Raw genomic sequence first — 17,409 nt, forward strand, 5'->3', positions numbered from 1 at the left:
TGTTTACATTTCCATTTAATATGAGAATATTTCCCCATTATGTAGTAAGAATATGAGGGACAGAAAAAATAAATTAATGAAATGATCTTGGAAAGAGAAACCTTACTGTTTTAGAGAGTCATCTCATGTAGTGGAAATATCACATATACCTTATAAAGTTGTATACAGTACTGTAACACATAGGACATAATTCTCCAGTTTCCTGGAAGAGAGTAATGAGAGCCGTTTACAGACAATTAGCTTGTATTTTCTTCAGAATAAATCACATGAATTACACATGCAAACTGGAGTAAGGAGGGATTATATAGCAGTGCCATTAAAACAGTCAGAAAAGCCACCGATCCTACAGTTGAATCTGAGTAGTCATACACCTGAGCAAGACCAAAAACAGTTTCTCCAAAAAGTCTGATCAAAATTCACTGATAAAATGAGACAGAACAATTATATTATCTTCTGAAGAGTCTGACAGTACAGCAGCACTATTGAAAATATCCCTGTTTTATCCATTTCAACAAAAATCATAATCTGAATTACAAGTATACTGCATATCTGCATAAGCACCAAGATAATATAAAGTAAAAGCTTATTCATCAAGTCCCTCTGATAAATGGTCCCCGATAAAAAAGCAAATTTTTGATGTACATTTAAGTACTTTTGGCAAGAGATACAAGTTCCAGAAAAGGAAAAGCACTGCAAAGTCCAAAAAATTCTAAAACTTGTAAAAAAGATCAAAGGTAGAGCATTTCTAATAGTCTGAGAAATAATAAAATTCACTCCAGTTCCTGAGATAAACTGTAGATCAGTTGTGAGGATTTACCAGATTGTACCACACTCTCTCATCTTCTCTTACACACTGCACACAAGGTCAGAACTGAAGCTTCTGCTAAGCTTACAAGTCAGCAAAGCATGTGAAAGCTCAGAACATTCAAATTTTCTTTTCCACTATAAATACAAGAGACTGTCAACTTAGGTCAGAGACAGACAGACTTCTGCAACAGTCTGTCAGAATAATTTCCAGACAGAGGCAGTTGCTTTAAATTAACTGCACTTGCATAATTTAAATTAATATAATTCTGTGCTTCTGTCTGGTTTTCACTGACAACTGTACTCTTATTCATCCCTCTGCTGTTTAAAAGAGACCATAGGTGAGTTCAAACTCCTAGGGTCAGACTTTTAAAAAGAGCATCTGTCACCTAACAGCTCAGCAGGTAGAGACCATTGATGCTGGAACCATCATCAATGTGCTTCATTGCTACCAGCCATATGGTCAGTTTCTAACTTAGCATTAGTGTTGTGCTCCATCTTCTGTAACACTGCTGGAAGATCCAGTACAGAAGAAATAATATAATGAGGTACGGGGGAGGTATCTACCGGGACAGTCGTTGCTTTGTTTAACCACACCGTTGCTTTCAAGCCAGCATTCAGGCCTCCTTGAATATCTGTATCGAGAGAGTCACCGACCATCACGCACTCCGCGGGCTGCACCCCCAGGAGATCGCAACAGTAATGAAAGATGGATGGCGCCGGTTTCTCCTCTTTCTGCTCTCCCCCCACAACGATGGCATCGAAGTAGGGCTGGCAGGCGCACGCCTCGATCTTCTCCCTCTGCGTCTGCCGCTCGCCGTTGGTGAGGAGCAGCAGGCGGAGGCCTTTCCGCAGCTCGGTGAGCATGGCCCGCGTGTCCTCGGCCAGCGTCAGGTGCTGCAGCCGCGTCGTCTTCCACAGGTAATAGCACTCGGCCGCCAGGTCGCGGTTCGCCTCCCCGCCGATGGTCTCCTGGATCGCCTCCTCCCAGTGCGAAATCCGCAGGTCCGTGATGCACATCTTGGCGGGATCGTGGCACTCCTTGAGGAGCTTGGCCTGGACCTTATCGCAGACGGCGCGGGCCTCTCCCTCCCCGTAGTGGTGCTTGGACTGCAGGGCGCTTATCACCTGCAAGGGACGCGGGGGCGCGCGTCAGGGCGCTGCGGGGGCGCGCGGCGCGCTCCCGGGAGCGGCGCCCGGCCGCGTGTCAGCGCGGGAGGGAGCGGGACACGCGCGGCACCGCCGCCGGCCCGGGAGCCGCGGGCCCCGCGTCGGAAGGGGACAAGGGCAGTACCTCCTCTATGGCGCGCCGCCCCGCCGCGGCCGTGTCGATCAGCGTGTTGTCCAGGTCGAAGAACACCGCCTTGACGCCGTGCAGCCCCATGGCGCCGCCTCCTGCGAGAGCCGCCCCGCTCGGACGGCGGAGGGGAGCGCCCCTGACCGCCGGCAGAGCCGCCCGTGCCGGGCACAGCGCGGCGGGGCCGCCCGGGACTGCCCGGGGCCCGCCCCTCACGTCAGGCCCGCGGGGCGGAGCGCGGGCGAGGAGCGGGCTGCCCGGGGCGCGCCGGGCGGCGGGCGGAGCTCGGCGCTCCCAGGTGCCCCTGCCGCCCCCCAGAAAAGCAGGGTTGAAGGCGCGCAGGGCTCTGGAATGGGCTATGAGGAGACCCTGCCCGAATCCCGGCAGCTCGTGGGGGCTGGGGGTGGCGCCGGGCAGGGAAGAAAGGCCGCGGGAGCTCCCGTGCCCCGGCCACCGCTGGAGCGGCAGCGCGCCCCTCGCCGTGCCGGCCGTGGGCGGGGCGGCGGCTGAGCCCGGCAGCAGGAGCGGCTCTGCGGCACCCCGGGCGGGCGTGGGTGCGCCCGCGCCGCCGCGTTTGGGGTGTGTGTGCTTCGATGTTTGCGGTTTTGCTTTGGTTTTTTTCCTTCCGTGTAGGAATGCTTTCTGGATGAGGCAACGGCATAGCTGGCCGCTGGCTGGAAAATAACCTGTTGAGATGCTGCCAGGGGATAGCTTTGCCGTGAAAGAATTCCCCCCGCAGCGCTTCCACCCGCGCAGGCCTGCCCGCTCCCGGCTGTTGGCGGCAGTCTGGCTGGCTGTGCCAGCCCCGGGGAAGCCTGGCCCAACCTTAGGGAACGACACCAAACAGGTCCCTGCACGGGGTCGCAGCGTGGCGCCCAAAGATGCCAAAGTCTGTGGCTTTTCACTCCAAAGTATTCCGTGAACAGGGACCTGCACGAAGGAGGAGGAGAACGCGCACGGAAAAGATTGGGTTCAGTTCAGCTTTCCCAACTTCCCTGTTACCTTCTGGAGCTTGTCCTTCTGCAGTTACCTCTGGACACAGCAGCCACAGCACGGAGATTGAATCATCCATCAGCAAGTGTTCCTAATAAAGCCAAAGTCAATAACTCCACTGTAACTCCACTATTTTGAGAATCCGTATAAGAATGGATTATTTGTAACTCCAAAGGTCAATATTTTATAGAGCAAATGAATCTCAAAGGCATTCCAACGGAAGCCTGAACAGCTTTATAGAACAAGATATTTAGGTGTATATATCAAAGGCTGTTTCAGAATTGATGATTTTCCCCAAGGAGAAGTTTAACATGCTCTTGTTCATTGATAATGTTTTGAGAAACACAAGGTAATTTTTAACAGCCATCTAGCAAATTTTCTTAATTTGATTTGTGTTTAATACTGCTAATGTCAATTAGACATTAATAATTACCTGCAATTCATGAACCTAGAGGAAACTTTTACCAAAAAACTGGAGGTTCACTCCAGGTCACCTTCAGTTCTAAAAACCCGCACCTTTGATAGCAATCTCCTTATCTGATGGAAGACATTGAGTCACATGCAAGGCCAAAGTAATTGTGTCCAAAATCTTGGCATATGGCAAGTAAAACTACAGAAGACAAGTCTTTAAGGAGAGAAGTGAATTTTGAGAAGAAACAGAGATGGCTAAGGATCCTGTAGTTAAGGCAATAAGAGGAGTTTTAATAAAATTACTCTAGTTGGTTCTAATAAAATGTGCTAGTTTTGCTTGATAAGACACAAAAGGTGTTAGGCATGTAGATTTCATGTGCTTCTACTGAATTACTGTTTTTCAGAATTTACACAGAAGAGTGATTTAAAAGTAGCTGAATTTCTAGGATTCATTCTACTTAGGAAGATGGCATTTGTTTCAGAGAGCCCTGCATTGCAGACAGTGAACAGTGGATCCTACGTGTACTTTTGGAAAAAGGTACATTTACATAAAACTAATGTTTGTGCTTTCAAAGACCATTTGCACCGTTTATCTATCAGCAAGTGTGTTACTTTGTTCTTGTTCTCCTGTTCCTTGTTCTGCAGGCTCACTGGAGGCTGGAAACCCCTCGCTGAAGCTGAGAACCAGGAAAAGAACAGTCATTTGAAATCTGAGTAGGCAACAAGCTGAAACATGCGATAGAGTGCACATTCTAGAAGTGATAATGTAAGAATGTCAGTTTGATATCTTTAAACAAGGAATTGCTCCTTTTTTGATACTAGATAATTATGTTTAGGAGTTCAACATTTGGAACTCTCGGGTGGTTTTTTCCTGCATCTCCACTGGTGTCTCAGTGGGTTCCTTTTTGGTTGTGTTAGCACTATGAGAGAGCGGGTGAGCTTCCTGGGTGCCCAAGTTGTTTCCTCATACTGAGGAAGACCTAAGGCTTACTGCTGTTTTCCTTTTCTACAGCTGCCTGGTTTCTGCTGGAGAGAGACCTAGCAGGGGATGGAAATCAAATCTGGGTGATCAGGAGTAGGTGACCTCTGTGCACTGTGGAAGTCATTTGCTCCATCCTTTACATCTAGCCCCTGAAAACTAATCTTGGAGATTTTTCTTTCCCACTGCCACAGAATATATTATTAATTTGGTGGCTGATTTTTTTCCTTTATCCCAGTGAAAGATTTACTATGAAGTGCATTCATGTTCAGTGATACCCATAATATATTTCAAGCTCAATGTGTTGAGGAATACTTCTCACACAGGTGTCTTGGCCTGCAATCCGCAGATTGAAATGCAGATTGGGCTCCTGGTTGGAGCTCCAGACAAGAGGCCATGAATTCCCAGCCTTTTGGATAACAAAGGACATGAAGACAGGTAACCGCAGCCCGGTGAACGGACAATTGAGAGTAACAGCCGGTGACTGCCGACCTTTCGGATAAGGCGACGCCAGTGCGATGGATGAACACGGAGCGGGGAGGCAGGAGAAGACGAGCATGAAGAGCGGGACTGACGCCCTGGGGGAGACTCTGAGGGTATAAAACCCCGGGGGTTCTTGGGCTTGAGGGGTTTGGACGTCTCTGGGTGCGCGCTGCTCTCCGCTGCCCACGCTGCGGAGCTATAGCGTGTGGCTGCTGTAACGGGAAAAGGCGGCAGCGAGTCAGGGGCAAAGCTGGGGCTCAGGCCTTTGCGAACCGCCCGCTTGCCTCGGAGCCCCGGTCCCTCGTAAGCTCAGGGGCGCGGGGCAGAGCGCAGGCGGCGGAGGCCGCTCCTTGTGCCGGGCAGCGCGGCTCCCCGCGGCCGGAGCCGCCCTGCTCCCTGCGCGGCTCTCCCGCCCTTGCTTCCCTTTCAGTTTCGTTTTCGTTCTAACGCGGGCTGGCGCAGCGGGAAACGAAACTGGGCGGGGTCTGCGCAGCGCGCCGAGTCGGGTCGGGCCGGCTGCTGGAGCGTCCGCGGGTCCCGGAGCGTCGGCCGCGGCTCGGAGGTACCGGCGGGGCGGGGGCGCGGGAGGAAGGGCAGGAGTCCACGCGGGACGGGGTGCCCGCAGCCCGGCTGCAGAGGCCTGGCCCGCCACGCTCGGTGACGGCGGCCTGGGGTCATCTTTGGTGCTTGTGGCTACCCCTGGCGCCGTCGCTGATCGAAGGGATATGTTACGTGCCGTCGGGTTCCCTTATGCAGGAACCGGTTCTAATTCTGAAGAAACGTTACTGATTATTTTCCTTCCACAGAAATCAGTAAATCATTCAATCTTTTTCTGTCAAGAAATCTGCCAAGAAATCTTGCTTAATCATTGAATTCTCCACTCTGCTTTCTAAACCTCTTATTCCAAGCACTGACTTCCAAAACGTTTGCAGACCCATCATTTGAATTAGAAATTCGAATTAATTTCCCGTGAACTTTGTTACTGGCACCAAATTTCTATTTTATGTCTTAGCAGTGACCTATCTACCAGGGTTAGGGGCTGCCTTTATTCCATGTTTAGAGCAACAGACTTTGAATGTTACTTTGCAGCATCTATTGAAGATTGTGTCAAAATGGATCGTGAGTATATGAAGAATATCAACCATTACTGTCAAGTGCGTAAACTGAGAGTGGAGTATGACACCATCAATGTAACGGGCCCAGATCATGATCCTGAGTAAGTTTACTCTGCGTGTCAATAACTAGCAGGGCTCTTCCTGCAATGAACAAGTTGTGTCAAGCTTGCAGTCACAAGTATTAATTTGCTGAAAGCACCTGTGTAGTGGGAAAGCTGGTTGAAACAATGAATTGAATGGTAGGTGCATGGGGAAGACATCACATGATACAGTTTAAGGAGAAGACTTATTTCAAGAGTGATGGCTCTTTTTCAGAAAGTATCAGCAATGCACCTGTCACTTACTAGTAACTGTATTGTATGTTATGCATCTCATCTCAGAAGCTGGATTGGGTTACAGCAAGAATTTCATTTTATGATTTCAATGCTACAGAGCAAAGTGTTTACAAAGCATTGTTGATTTCAAATCAGAAAGGTTGGGTGTATTAACTGTATTCATACTAACATATTTCATGCGTAGTATATTTTTTAACATCTCTTACAAGAAGAGGGTCTTTTGCTTAAGAAGTTTTGCTTTCTCTTTTAGAGACAATTACAGGTGGTGGAATATTTTTTAACATCGATACAGTGTATTTTTTCCCTTGCTGGAGGTTTTAGGTACTCAAGATGTGTAATATTTCTTTGCATGATTTAAAATTTTTTTTGCTAGTTTGCATGAAGACAGGCCTTATGCTAATAATTAATAAATTTCTTTTGATATGTTGCATGTTGTCAGATAGCACTGTCTATGCAGATTTATTCTTAAATCTGTCTACCATCTCAGAATAAATTAATAGATGTTATTTGGATCTCAAATGTTAATAGTTATCTTATTTTTTTACCCATGTGGCATGTAATTTAGAAAAGTAACTCTTTTTGCAGTAAAGAGCACAGCTGTGATCGCACAGCAGCATCTTCATTCTTCTAAAGTGATGGCATGGGACTGACAGAACTTACATACATTCCATGTTGTTTATTCCATTTGTTGTGGTTTTTCATTGTCTTTCTGTGTGTTCTGCTACATTAACAAATGAAATTCATCTCATTGTGTGACAGTGGTATCTAGGAAAATCCTGGATAACTTGGGCTATTCCAAGGATACAGTGTCAAGTGTCTGGCTGTAGTGGTGTGTGCTGTGAACCTTCAGTCCCCTTATGCTCTCTTTCCTGGTGTTCTGGATGCAGTGACCACTGCTGGTTGTGAGCTAGCTCCCTAACTCTGCTGAGCTGTGTCCCATCTCATTACTCACCTTGCAGTTGTCTGAGGCATGATGCAGACATACCTTCCATCTTGTCACGGTTCTAGTGCTGTGGCTGCTTCCAGTACTGGGTCTGACAGGGCCAGTGCTGAACACAATGTAGGAAGGTTAAAGCAGACCAGGGTGGCTCAGTCCTGAGCTTTCTTGGTATGGGAACCCAGAGAGTGGACAATTAGGCCAGTCTTGCCTAAACCTGTCAACTCTGGGAATTGCTTATTACCTTGGGGTTCATGGTCAATGACTCTGTGCTTAGGACCAACTCATGTATCGCTCCTGGAGGTAGTCCTCAACTTGGTCATGGAGACTCACTGCAGATTTCCTCAGGATGCTTAAATAAATGGTGTATTTTGATGCAGTGTCATAGCTGAACGTGTTTGAGTTTGTCAGTCAACCCATACCTATTCAGCACTTAGGTGTGGGTTGACTGACAAACTCCTTCCCATAAACAACCTTTCTTACATGTTGGGTTTTTTTTTGGTTTTTTTTGGTTTTTTTTTTGTTGTTTCCTCTGTGTAGAGTATATGGCACACTATGGGAGTGCCTTTTCCTACTGTTTGCCCCCTTAAGATTTCTTGTTAAGCCTTGCTTACACAATGAGAGCAAGCACTTCATTCTACATCTTCATTGTTTCCCACCTGAACACTTCATTAAAGGGAACTGGAGAATGAGGTTGGAATAATGAAAAAAGTGAGTTCCTAAAGTCACTACACTATTTGAGACCAATTTTCCCACAGAGGAGCTCACGGTACTGTACCTTGACTGTGTGAATCCATCTTATTGGCTGTGAGCATTTACATGCTGTGCTGCAATCTGAAGCACAGAGGTGCTCTGAGGCTCTAATGGTCACTTTACCTTGGTGCAAGTGTGTGCTGCTGCCACAGGCAGAAATCCAGTTGTTGTTTTCTCCCCTGTTGCAAAGGCAGTATCAGAAACATTAGGGGATTTGCAGCTGCAGGACAAGTGAGATCTGTAAGGACTGATTTGTCTGAAATCCAACCATTTTTTATTAGGGCACAGCGGTGGGTTGACCCCAGGAGGCAGTGAAGCCCCCAGCTAACTACTTGCTTCCCCCCAGTGGGACAGGGAGAGAATCAGAAAGGTGAAAGGGAGCAAGAACTTGTGGATCAAGATGAAGACAGTTTAATAGACAAAGCATAGATGGATGTGTGACCAAAGCAACATAAGGAAGTTGCTTACTCCTTCCCATCAGCTGGCAGATGTTCCCAAGAAAGTGGGGCTTCATCATGTCCAATGTGTACTTGGGAAGGTAAACACCATAGCCATGGGTATCCCCTCTTCCTTCTTCATCTCCCAGCTTTTGTTGCTGAGTGTGATGCCATATGGCATGGAATATCCCTCTGGCCACCTGCCTTGGTTGTGTCTCTTCTCAGCTTCACACATGTCCCTCCTCTGCTTCCTGGAAGGCCAGAGTGGGAAAAAGAAAAAACTTTGGTGCTGTGCAAGCACTACTCAGCAGTAAAGTAAAACATTAACTCCGTGTTAGTTTCAAAGTCACAACACAGCACCATTCTGGCTGCCCTGAACAAAGTTAATCCCATCCCAGCCAGATCTAGTACTCTCAGTCCTGAGCTGCATCAGATTCCCATTCTGACTCATGGAATTGCCATATGGGGAGCAGGACATGCACAATTGTACAGTTGTGAAATGGAGGGACAGAGAGGGAAGGGATCAGCAGTTGAGCAGAGAAAGGCAGGACTGGGACTTGTGTTTGTTTGTTGGGATTTTTTTTGTTTGTTTTGGTGGGGTTTTTTTTATGGCTACCTTTAAATTCATGTCTCACAAGCACCAGACGTGTTTTTTGCTTGTATTAAGCATTGTACATTACAAGGTATTAAAAGTGAGTGTAATGTCACATCTGGTTTCATGAAATCAAAATTAGCTAATCTTTCCTCTGTGTACTGTCACATTGCCAAGATGTGTCCTGGTGTTAGGGCTTCACACCCTTGCTTCTAACGATGCTGACCTCATCCATTCTTATGCTTTTAAAAACTAAATTATTTTGATTTTAAAAAGCAGTTAACCAGTTAAAAGTAGTGTTGGAACTAATAAAGTGCATACATTTGTGACTAGAGAGGAAAATTTAAAAAGTGTTTATACTAAAGAATTATGATAATCATTGGTTTGATATAAGAAAAACACATTAATGCTTCAGTACTTATCATAGTTATCCTATAGTGCTTTGTAGATAATAAACCCCAAAGTTAAATCTGACAAGGTTATTAAACTATATATGTGGGGAAAATGTAGAAATGTTTTAGACAAGTTTCCTTCATTGCAGGTTCACAGTTGTTGTCAAAATAAGTGGTGAGGAATATGGTAGAGGCACTGGTAAAAGTAAAAAAGAAGCAAAAGCAGTAGCAGCAAAAGAAACATGGGAAATGATTGAGAAACAGGTGAGTAAATAGTAGGATTAAGTTCTGGGGGTCACTAAGCAGTGTACATCACATGTAATGTAGTAAATGTTGAAGATGAATATCTCAAAGTAGACTTTTGATATAATGTTTATTTTGTAACAGTTTCTAATTTCTCAAGTTGTCTTTGTTTCTGTCCTCTTCATCACTTTTCTACTTTTTATCATCAAATTGTTTTCCTTTTTTTTTTTTTTTATATAGGGTTGATATCTGATACTGTGTTTCCTCCTCTGCTGTCATAGGAGGATAAGGAAATGTATTTGTCTTTGTTAAGCTGCCTTGGTGTATCCAAATTGGGCAGTGGCCTTTTTATATATTGACAACTGGTCAATGATTCAATGTCTTCAAAACATTTGCAGGGCATTACTCAGTGTGCCAGTTGCCGCTCTGCTAATGAAATTGCTTACTTTCACTTGTTCTAATTAATCTTTTTTTCCTTTTCATTATATTCTTTACAGTATAGCTAGTTATATACTCTATCCTTCCTTGAGTAAGTCTAGGTTTGAATTTTGCTCCTTAGTCTTCTGCCAAGTGTTTTGTCCTTCTTTATTTGCTGTTCTTTATTTTTCTTTTTGACTCTGAATGCTTCTTAGCACCTTTTGAGTGAAATCTTTCCTTACCTATTTCTGTATGGGTTTTATTGTGTCACTGTCATTACTTTAACACAATTGCTGCATGTCTGCTGATATTTTACTGATGTTGACTAATCATGAGACAGCTGAAAAGTCCTGCTTTCCCCTCTTGTATATGCACAGGAGCATTTGCAGCCCTTACTAAATGGAAACATCCTGCTGCCATCCCTTCTTCACAGCTCGTTCCCTGTATTTTCCTGAAAGGGGTGGGATGAGGCATGATGAGAGGTTGTTAAAGGCAGAAGTGTAGTACTTGGAAAGCCACGTTTATGTTTATTCAAAATGTAATAATTATGCTTGGGATGTCTGTCCTTTGCCACAAAGGACTCACTTAATGGAAACTTGGGATTTCTTAAGAGTGTTTTGAAATGTGGACAAACCTTGCAGCTGTATTAGTTCTTGTGCACTGTTAATGTATTTTTAAGCTTAATTTTTCAAGTTACCTGTTTTGTTTGTTTTATAGCTTAAGAGTCCCTCAAATACGGCAGCTGCAGAGTTAACGACAACTCAAACAACCTCAACAACCTCATCGCCTGCAACAGACAATTATATCTGCCTATTAAATAGCTTTTCACAAAAGACAGGTTACATAGTTGATTATCCTAACAGAACTTTTACTGGAGATCCCCACGCTCCCACGTAAGATACAATTTACCTTTCTGCTTCCTTCCAATACTTTTTGTGTTTACTAATGCTACCATTAATTATCCTTGGTCCTAATTATGTTAGCTGAGTCTTTAGAAGGAGTCACACCATCTGCCTGAGAGCATTATCCAAAAGCTTCTTGAGCTCTGTCAGACTTGTGCTGTGACCACTTCCCTAGGGAGCCTGTTCCAGTGCCCAGACACCCTCTGGGTGAAGAATGTTTTTGTGGTATCTGCCCTAAACTTATCCTGATTCAGCTTCATGCTCTCTCTTTGAGTCCTGTCACTGGTTACCAGAGAGAAGAATCAGTGCCTGCCCCTCCTGTTCCCCTCATGAGGAAGTGAGTGGAACTGCAGTGAGGTCTCCTCCAGGCTGAACAGAACAAGTGACCTCAGCTGCTTCTCATACAGCTGCTCCTCAAGGCTTTTCACCATCTTTGTTGCTGTCCTTTGAACACTCCCCAATAGCTTAATGTCATTTTTATATTATGGCACCCAAAAGTGTACACAGCACTTGAGATGAGGCGACCCCAGTGCAGAGCAGAGCAGGACAATCCCGTCCCTTGTCTGGCTGGTGATGTATCCCAGGACATGGTTGGCCCCCCTGGCTGCCAGGACACTGTTGACTCATATTCAACTTGTCAGGGACCAGGATACACAGGTGCCCTTCCACAGTGCTGCTCTCCAGTGAGTCATCTTTAAGGCACAACAAATTATTTACCTACCATTATTAATTAGATGTATATTGAAAACACTGTCCTGAAGATGTATACTTCATATTTCCATTCCATAGTGTCGCTTGATTGTAGTGTTTAAAGATCATTAAATTGAGACTTGTTATATGGGGTATAAGTCTCAATTCCCTGTTGTATTTTACAGGTATTCTATTAGCTGTACTATTAGTGGTTATTTTTATGGAAGGGGCACTGGACCTACCCTAGCTGCTGCAAAACAAGCTGCTGCAAAACAAGCATATGAGAAGGTAAATAAGGAAAGCTCTCTGAGAGTATGTGCTGTATTTAGCCTTATTACAGAAGTTTACATCTTTGAACCTATTTCTTTATTGTATTTAAAATCATATTCCATGAATTCCATTGAAGAAGGAAACAATCCATATTTTAGTATGTTCGTTGGGCTACTGTTAGTAGAATTTATGTTGTGCTTCTGTATTCAGTTCTGGATCTAAAATAACAAACTACTAACAATTGATATCTCTCTGTGTTTCAGAATAGGTCTGATATGTTGTCATTCAAGAATGCACACGTTTTAAAAATTTTAAAATTCCATCTTGTATACCAGTTGTCTTCTGTGTGAAGTGTTGTTGAGCTGGCAGACTATGAACATACTTCTTTTACTGTCTTCTGTTGGATCAAAAAATCTATTGTGTAATGTGAGAGGCAAAAGCAGAAGTCAGAATCAACATGACCTGCCTTCTGTAGTGTTCCAAGGCAGAGTCCTATGAAACAATTGCTGACACCACCATGTGGAGAGCAGAGTGGTTGTCTTCATGTTGGCAGCTGTTATTTCCACATGTGCAAAAAACTATCAGAATTCCAATAGTGATCCAAATCCACTTCTGAAATATACAGAACATATGAGCTAACTAAATGGAGGGTAGTTTAAAGAAAAGAATGGCAGTATAGGGGAGGAATGAAGCCTTTTTTACTTTTAAGTACTTCTAAAATTATTTGGCTGTTACTGTGAATTTTCAATGCTTTAAGAGTTGTTTTTAAGTCAACCATGTAATTAATTAACATCCTATTATAGATTTAGGAGCCTTTCTTAATATCTTCCTTTGTTGCAAACCCATGGATCTTTTTATTTTCATTGAAGTCTGAAATTTATTACCTCAAACAGGACTTGTATACCATATAGTCTAAATTTAGGTTGGGTTGTTTTGGTTTGCTTTGTTTTGGTTTTAATTTTTATTAATTCTCAGTGATGTCTGTGTAACAAACAAAATGTAATCTGGCAAAAAGTAGTAAAGGTCCAGTACTTCTTTATTTAAAAAGGGGTTTATTTGTTTGTTCTCATTTTAACATAAACCCAGTGTTTTTGTGTCCAAGATACTGTGATTGAATACCAGGAAACATAAAAAAAAAAAAGAAATTTTGTTTACTTTTTGTGAGGTGGTGGTCTATATCAACTGTAATTGTTGCTTTTAATATTACTTTAATGCTCTTATGACATAGGTAGTGGGAGGAAGGGGAAGAACCTCTACTAAGTATTTGGGATAAGTTTTTTTTTTTTATTCAACCCTAATTTAGTTATGAGTTTTATGGTGTTTTCGTGTTTTCATGCTGAGGACATTGAATGTCAATTTGTACTGACTCAGATTTTCAGTTGTGCTGATTACATATATCAAAGCCTTACCCATATCTCATTTTCCACACAGCAATTGCACATGCAAACAACAAAGATATTTGCTTTTCGTAACTCTTACTCTTATCCTGGTCTGGAATAGAATCCAGACTCTACTTTTGTAAATGTGTCTGTATAGTGTGCTCACTGTGACAGGGCCCTGTGTTTTCCCTCTCTCTGAGTGGAAATTGGGCAGATGCCATTTTTCTGCAGGGCTTTGAATGTTTAGTGCAGTTACCAAGTTGCTTTTAGGACCCTATAATCTTCCCTCTGCCCTCTCTGGGTGGCATCTTTTGCTCTAGAGATTTGTTTATGTGATTTTGTTAAACATTCTTGGCTTTTTTTTTTTTTTTTTTTTTTTTTTTTTTTTTTTTTTTTTTTTTCTCCAGATGGAAACTGAAAGAGCTAATGGCAGCTGTAGATTTAGCAAAACCAGAAATTCCTCTCAAGTGCCAGCTGAGTCTGACTCAGAGTAAGTTGGGTTCACTGCTAATGTGATAACAATATATTTAGTAATCTTCGAGGATAATGTGCTCCAATTCTAAATAAAATATATAATTTTATTGTTTTATTGCAGTATAAAGCAATCTAATTTTAACTTCTGTTCCTTAAACTTCAGAGCAAAGTTTGTTCTACTTGTGCAGTTTTATGTGAGTCAGTATGGGATAGCTTATAGTAAGTTTAGAGCTTTCTGATTTGTTCATGTTTTATCACAGGTAGTTCTTTCAGAAGCATTTTTTCCTGTGATGTAAATGGATTGCCCTACCTCATTCAATAGCATTATTTCATGCTATTTTAACACTCATTTTTCTATTGAGACACTCTTGTGAACTCAGTATAATTCAGTTTCAGTACTCTCCTGTACTCCATATTCTGCTTTCTTCTCTCCCATTTTTCTTTTTTTTTTCCCCCCTTTTTTCATTCTACATGAATCTTCATTTCCACCAAAGGGAAAAATTTGCTTAGCAAAAGAAACTGAACATACATTAAGTTTGATACGTGATTTAAGAACCAGTAGCTGTAGTGCCACTACCACTTTTACATTCTTCTATCTTCTAGATATGTTAGACTGATTTTGTAATAGAAATAAAGGAGAATATTACCAAGTGTTGTTATTTTAATTGCTTTCAAGAAGGACATTTTTGTAGTTTAAATCAGTCATGATTGCTAATGCCTTTTCAGGTTTTGCTTTAAAAACTGTGATTTTTTTGGTACTTCTTTTCTTGTGGCAATAATTTTATTTATTATTGTGCTACTTTCACCTAAAAACAGTCCATTATTTTTCAGTAAAAACAGCATTTGCTTTGCTGACTCATCTGCAAAGTTGGTAGAAAAAATGGAAGACATGGCAATATGTGAAAAGCCTTCACTTTCTCAGGTACAGTATGAAAATGGTCTTCTTCATAATTACATTTTAGACCCTGAATAGGGCATGCTTGTTGTCAGAGTGTAACATCAGTTTGTTCTTTTATCCACTAATCATTGGAAAATACATGCATTTTTCCTAAGAATGTTCAATAGTGCTAACCATTAGTCATTTCCTTCTGTATTGTGGATCAAATTTGCGTAGCATTTAACAAATGCCAGTAGTCCCAAGAAAAGGGTCAAACTGAGCTCATTTTTTGCAATGATGACGTTATGCATAGCATACGTGAAAAACACTGAGCTAAGATTCATTCTTATGACATTGTTTACCTAAGGTATGATCATATTTATAGGCAATTCCTAGAAACATTATCAGACGTGTTTTAAACAGACTACAATGAAAATAATCAGGATACCTGAGTTAGGTTTTTTTTTTCTGTTTTCTGTGTAGAGAAATGCACAAAGTTCTGTTCGGAAGGCCAAAAGGTATGTGTTTATCTCTAGATTACTATCTCCTCTAAACACTATATACCTTAAATAACTTTGTTTTTTCTATCGCTAGTAAAGAAATGCTGCTGTTGGGAGATATATTTCTTACCTCATCATGTGTTAGAAAAATGGCTCATTATAAATTTTGCTTTTATCCTTGTTAAAGAAAGTTGGCACCTAATTTTGCTATTGTTAGAAACAAGGAAGAAGAAAACAATACTTCAGATTCAAATGAAAGTTTGCCACATGTTGGCACAAATACCGGAGAAGAGAATGGGAGTCCACACACTGTCAATAAAACGTAAGAAGGATTTTTTAAAATTAATATTTATAAGGCAATAACTGTATGTATGAATCTAGATTTGTTTCTTTATTTGTGGTAGAAGGAGGGAAAATACTGCTGTGAAAAGAACTTTTAAAGAAAATTGATATTAGATTTTTTTTTCCTGGAAATTTCAAATCTAGCATAGAAATTGACAAGCAATGGTATTTAAAGCTCACAACCTAATGTCATTCATATGTGAGGGTAGTTACCTGACAGGCCTGGAAGAATCAGTTTCCCTTGTTGTTTTAATCTCCAAGGCTGTGATTTAGACCTGTAGATTGGTCAAATGATGACTGTAGAATGATCTTGCAGTAGATGTATTAAATTTGTCAAAATTATTTTTATATTCTTAATTGAAAATTAAGTATAATTAAGTGTGATATTCCTTTTTTATTTTTTTTTTAAGATTTCTCGACCTTTTTGAAGAAATAAAGCCCATTGGTGAAGGTGGTTTTGGGAATGTTTTCAAGGCAACATCGAAGTGTGATAGGAAAACCTATGCAATCAAACGAGTTGAATTCACAGAGTATGTACTGAATGTTTACTTCTGTCTTTTAGGACAACCTTAATCAAGACTTTAATACTTTATTTTTTCTCTTCAACAATACTAGGAGCATTTAGGTGATTTTCATTATTAATTATCTGTCCTTTCTAGTGAACTGTTTTCTTTATTTCCAAGTGAAGCTGAAAGTGGTCCTGAACCTCTCTTAACTTTTGCATGTAATGGGTTAATTTCTGCTGGAGCTGTAAAAATGTAGGTGTGTTAAGTTCTCTTTTCCGTGGACACAGTAGGGCTCTGGTTGCTAATACTGCAAAATGTGTTTCAATAAAACCTGGTGATTATTAAAACATTGAAAGCAGCCCTGTTACTTTTGACAGGCTACAAGGAAAATATCCATATCAGTAATGCAAAATAACTATAATTATGGAAAATAGAAAAAATCGAATTAATTGATTTTGTAATGGGAAAATGCTTTATATCTGACCCATGTAGTCATTACTCTCATGCTGTGTTGCTTATCTTTTATAAATCTCAACAGAGAAAGATGATTTTTTTTTAAAAATGTAATTTTCTGTTACCTAGTGGAGTGTTTTATCAGCAGTTGAAAAAATTAATTTCTTTTAGGTTATCTATTGAAAAGGTTTTTAATTGTTGGAGATATTTGTCCCTTAAATTGTGTAATATGTACATTTCCCTTTGGATTCTTGTCCTGTTTGCAAATACGTGTTATTTTCATTGATATTGCTATCCTGAGAACTATACTGAAAACCTTCTACTGATTCTTCAAGAAATGACTGCTGCTTTGCTGGTGGGTTTGCAGCTACCTGCTTTATCAGCTTTTTTTCAGTGGAGATTTAATTCCTAATGGGGTGAACACACTTTTTGCGTTTTGAATAACTGAGCAGATGAAAGAAAACCCATCAGATTCGTAACTTCAGTTCTGACCTTTGAACTTATATGAAGGGGAATATTATGCTTTGTTTCTAAATTAATGTAAAACTGTCTGTATCCTACCACTTGATAGCCTATCTTTTATTTAACTTTGTATTATATTGTAATAGGGAAATGCCTTTATTAAAATTTATTTATTTCCCCCCTCCTGACAGGAAAGTAGACCGCGAAGCACGAGGACTGGCAAGACTTTCACATGAGAACATAGTGCGCTATCATAGCAGTTGGAAAGGGGATGACCATATCAAGTACCCAGACTCAAGGTAACTACAAAATAATAGTTTGCATTCACAAACTTTTTTCACAGCTGTAGTGAACTTCATGCTATTC

At 41.7% G+C, this 17,409-nt stretch overlaps 3 protein-coding genes across 4 annotated transcripts in view; 1 reads left to right on the forward strand and 2 right to left on the reverse strand.

Moving 5' to 3' along the window:
* Positions 1 to 2,990, reverse strand: LOC119698561 (N-acetylneuraminic acid phosphatase). The gene is made up of 2 exons (XM_038130568.1): positions 2,099 to 2,990; positions 1 to 1,932 (listed from the first exon to the last, which is right to left on the reverse strand). The coding sequence occupies exons 1-2, from the start codon at positions 2,186 to 2,188 to the stop codon at positions 1,237 to 1,239; spliced, it is 786 nt and encodes a 261-aa protein (XP_037986496.1). The 5' UTR covers positions 2,189 to 2,990; the 3' UTR covers positions 1 to 1,236.
* EIF2AK2 (eukaryotic translation initiation factor 2 alpha kinase 2) overlaps positions 2,545 to 17,409 on the forward strand; it is a 23,247-nt gene continuing 8,382 nt past the window's right edge. The window contains exons 1-14 of one of the 2 annotated variants that reach the window (XM_038130561.1): positions 2,545 to 2,680; positions 3,910 to 4,043; positions 4,151 to 4,271; positions 4,834 to 5,529; positions 6,057 to 6,183; positions 9,678 to 9,792; positions 10,906 to 11,081; positions 11,966 to 12,068; positions 13,837 to 13,919; positions 14,735 to 14,825; positions 15,264 to 15,298; positions 15,468 to 15,602; positions 16,033 to 16,152; positions 17,235 to 17,342. In XM_038130561.1, coding sequence (XP_037986489.1) covers positions 6,080 to 6,183; positions 9,678 to 9,792; positions 10,906 to 11,081; positions 11,966 to 12,068; positions 13,837 to 13,919; positions 14,735 to 14,825; positions 15,264 to 15,298; positions 15,468 to 15,602; positions 16,033 to 16,152; positions 17,235 to 17,342 — 1,070 coding nt within the window. In that variant the 5' untranslated portion in view covers positions 2,545 to 2,680; positions 3,910 to 4,043; positions 4,151 to 4,271; positions 4,834 to 5,529; positions 6,057 to 6,079. The remainder of the gene's footprint in view (positions 2,681 to 3,909; positions 4,044 to 4,150; positions 4,272 to 4,833; positions 5,530 to 6,056; positions 6,184 to 9,677; positions 9,793 to 10,905; positions 11,082 to 11,965; positions 12,069 to 13,836; positions 13,920 to 14,734; positions 14,826 to 15,263; positions 15,299 to 15,467; positions 15,603 to 16,032; positions 16,153 to 17,234; positions 17,343 to 17,409) is intronic. The other variant, XM_038130562.1, reaches the window with a different exon arrangement.
* The window catches only part of GPATCH11 (G-patch domain containing 11), a 26,109-nt gene continuing 16,518 nt past the window's right edge, over positions 7,819 to 17,409 (reverse strand). Inside the window, exon 9 of the mRNA XM_038130571.1 lies at positions 7,819 to 8,795. The gene's annotated coding sequence lies outside the window, so the exon portion shown is untranslated. The remainder of the gene's footprint in view (positions 8,796 to 17,409) is intronic.

Source organism: Motacilla alba, chromosome 3 (assembly GCF_015832195.1).
Source record: "Motacilla alba alba isolate MOTALB_02 chromosome 3, Motacilla_alba_V1.0_pri, whole genome shotgun sequence".
Lineage (NCBI taxonomy): Eukaryota > Metazoa > Chordata > Aves > Passeriformes > Motacillidae > Motacilla > Motacilla alba.

What these genes read in the sequence shown, in the direction of transcription:
- LOC119698561 (XM_038130568.1), bottom strand. Translation starts at nt 2,188, where the DNA reads ATGGGGCTGCACGGCGTCAAGGCGGTGTTCTTCGACCTGGACAACACG. An exon ending in GGCGGCGCGCCATAGAGGAG is followed by an intron (nt 1,933 to 2,098) that starts GTACTGCCCTTG and finishes CGTCCCTTGCAG; the next exon opens with GTGATAAGCGCCCTGCAGTC.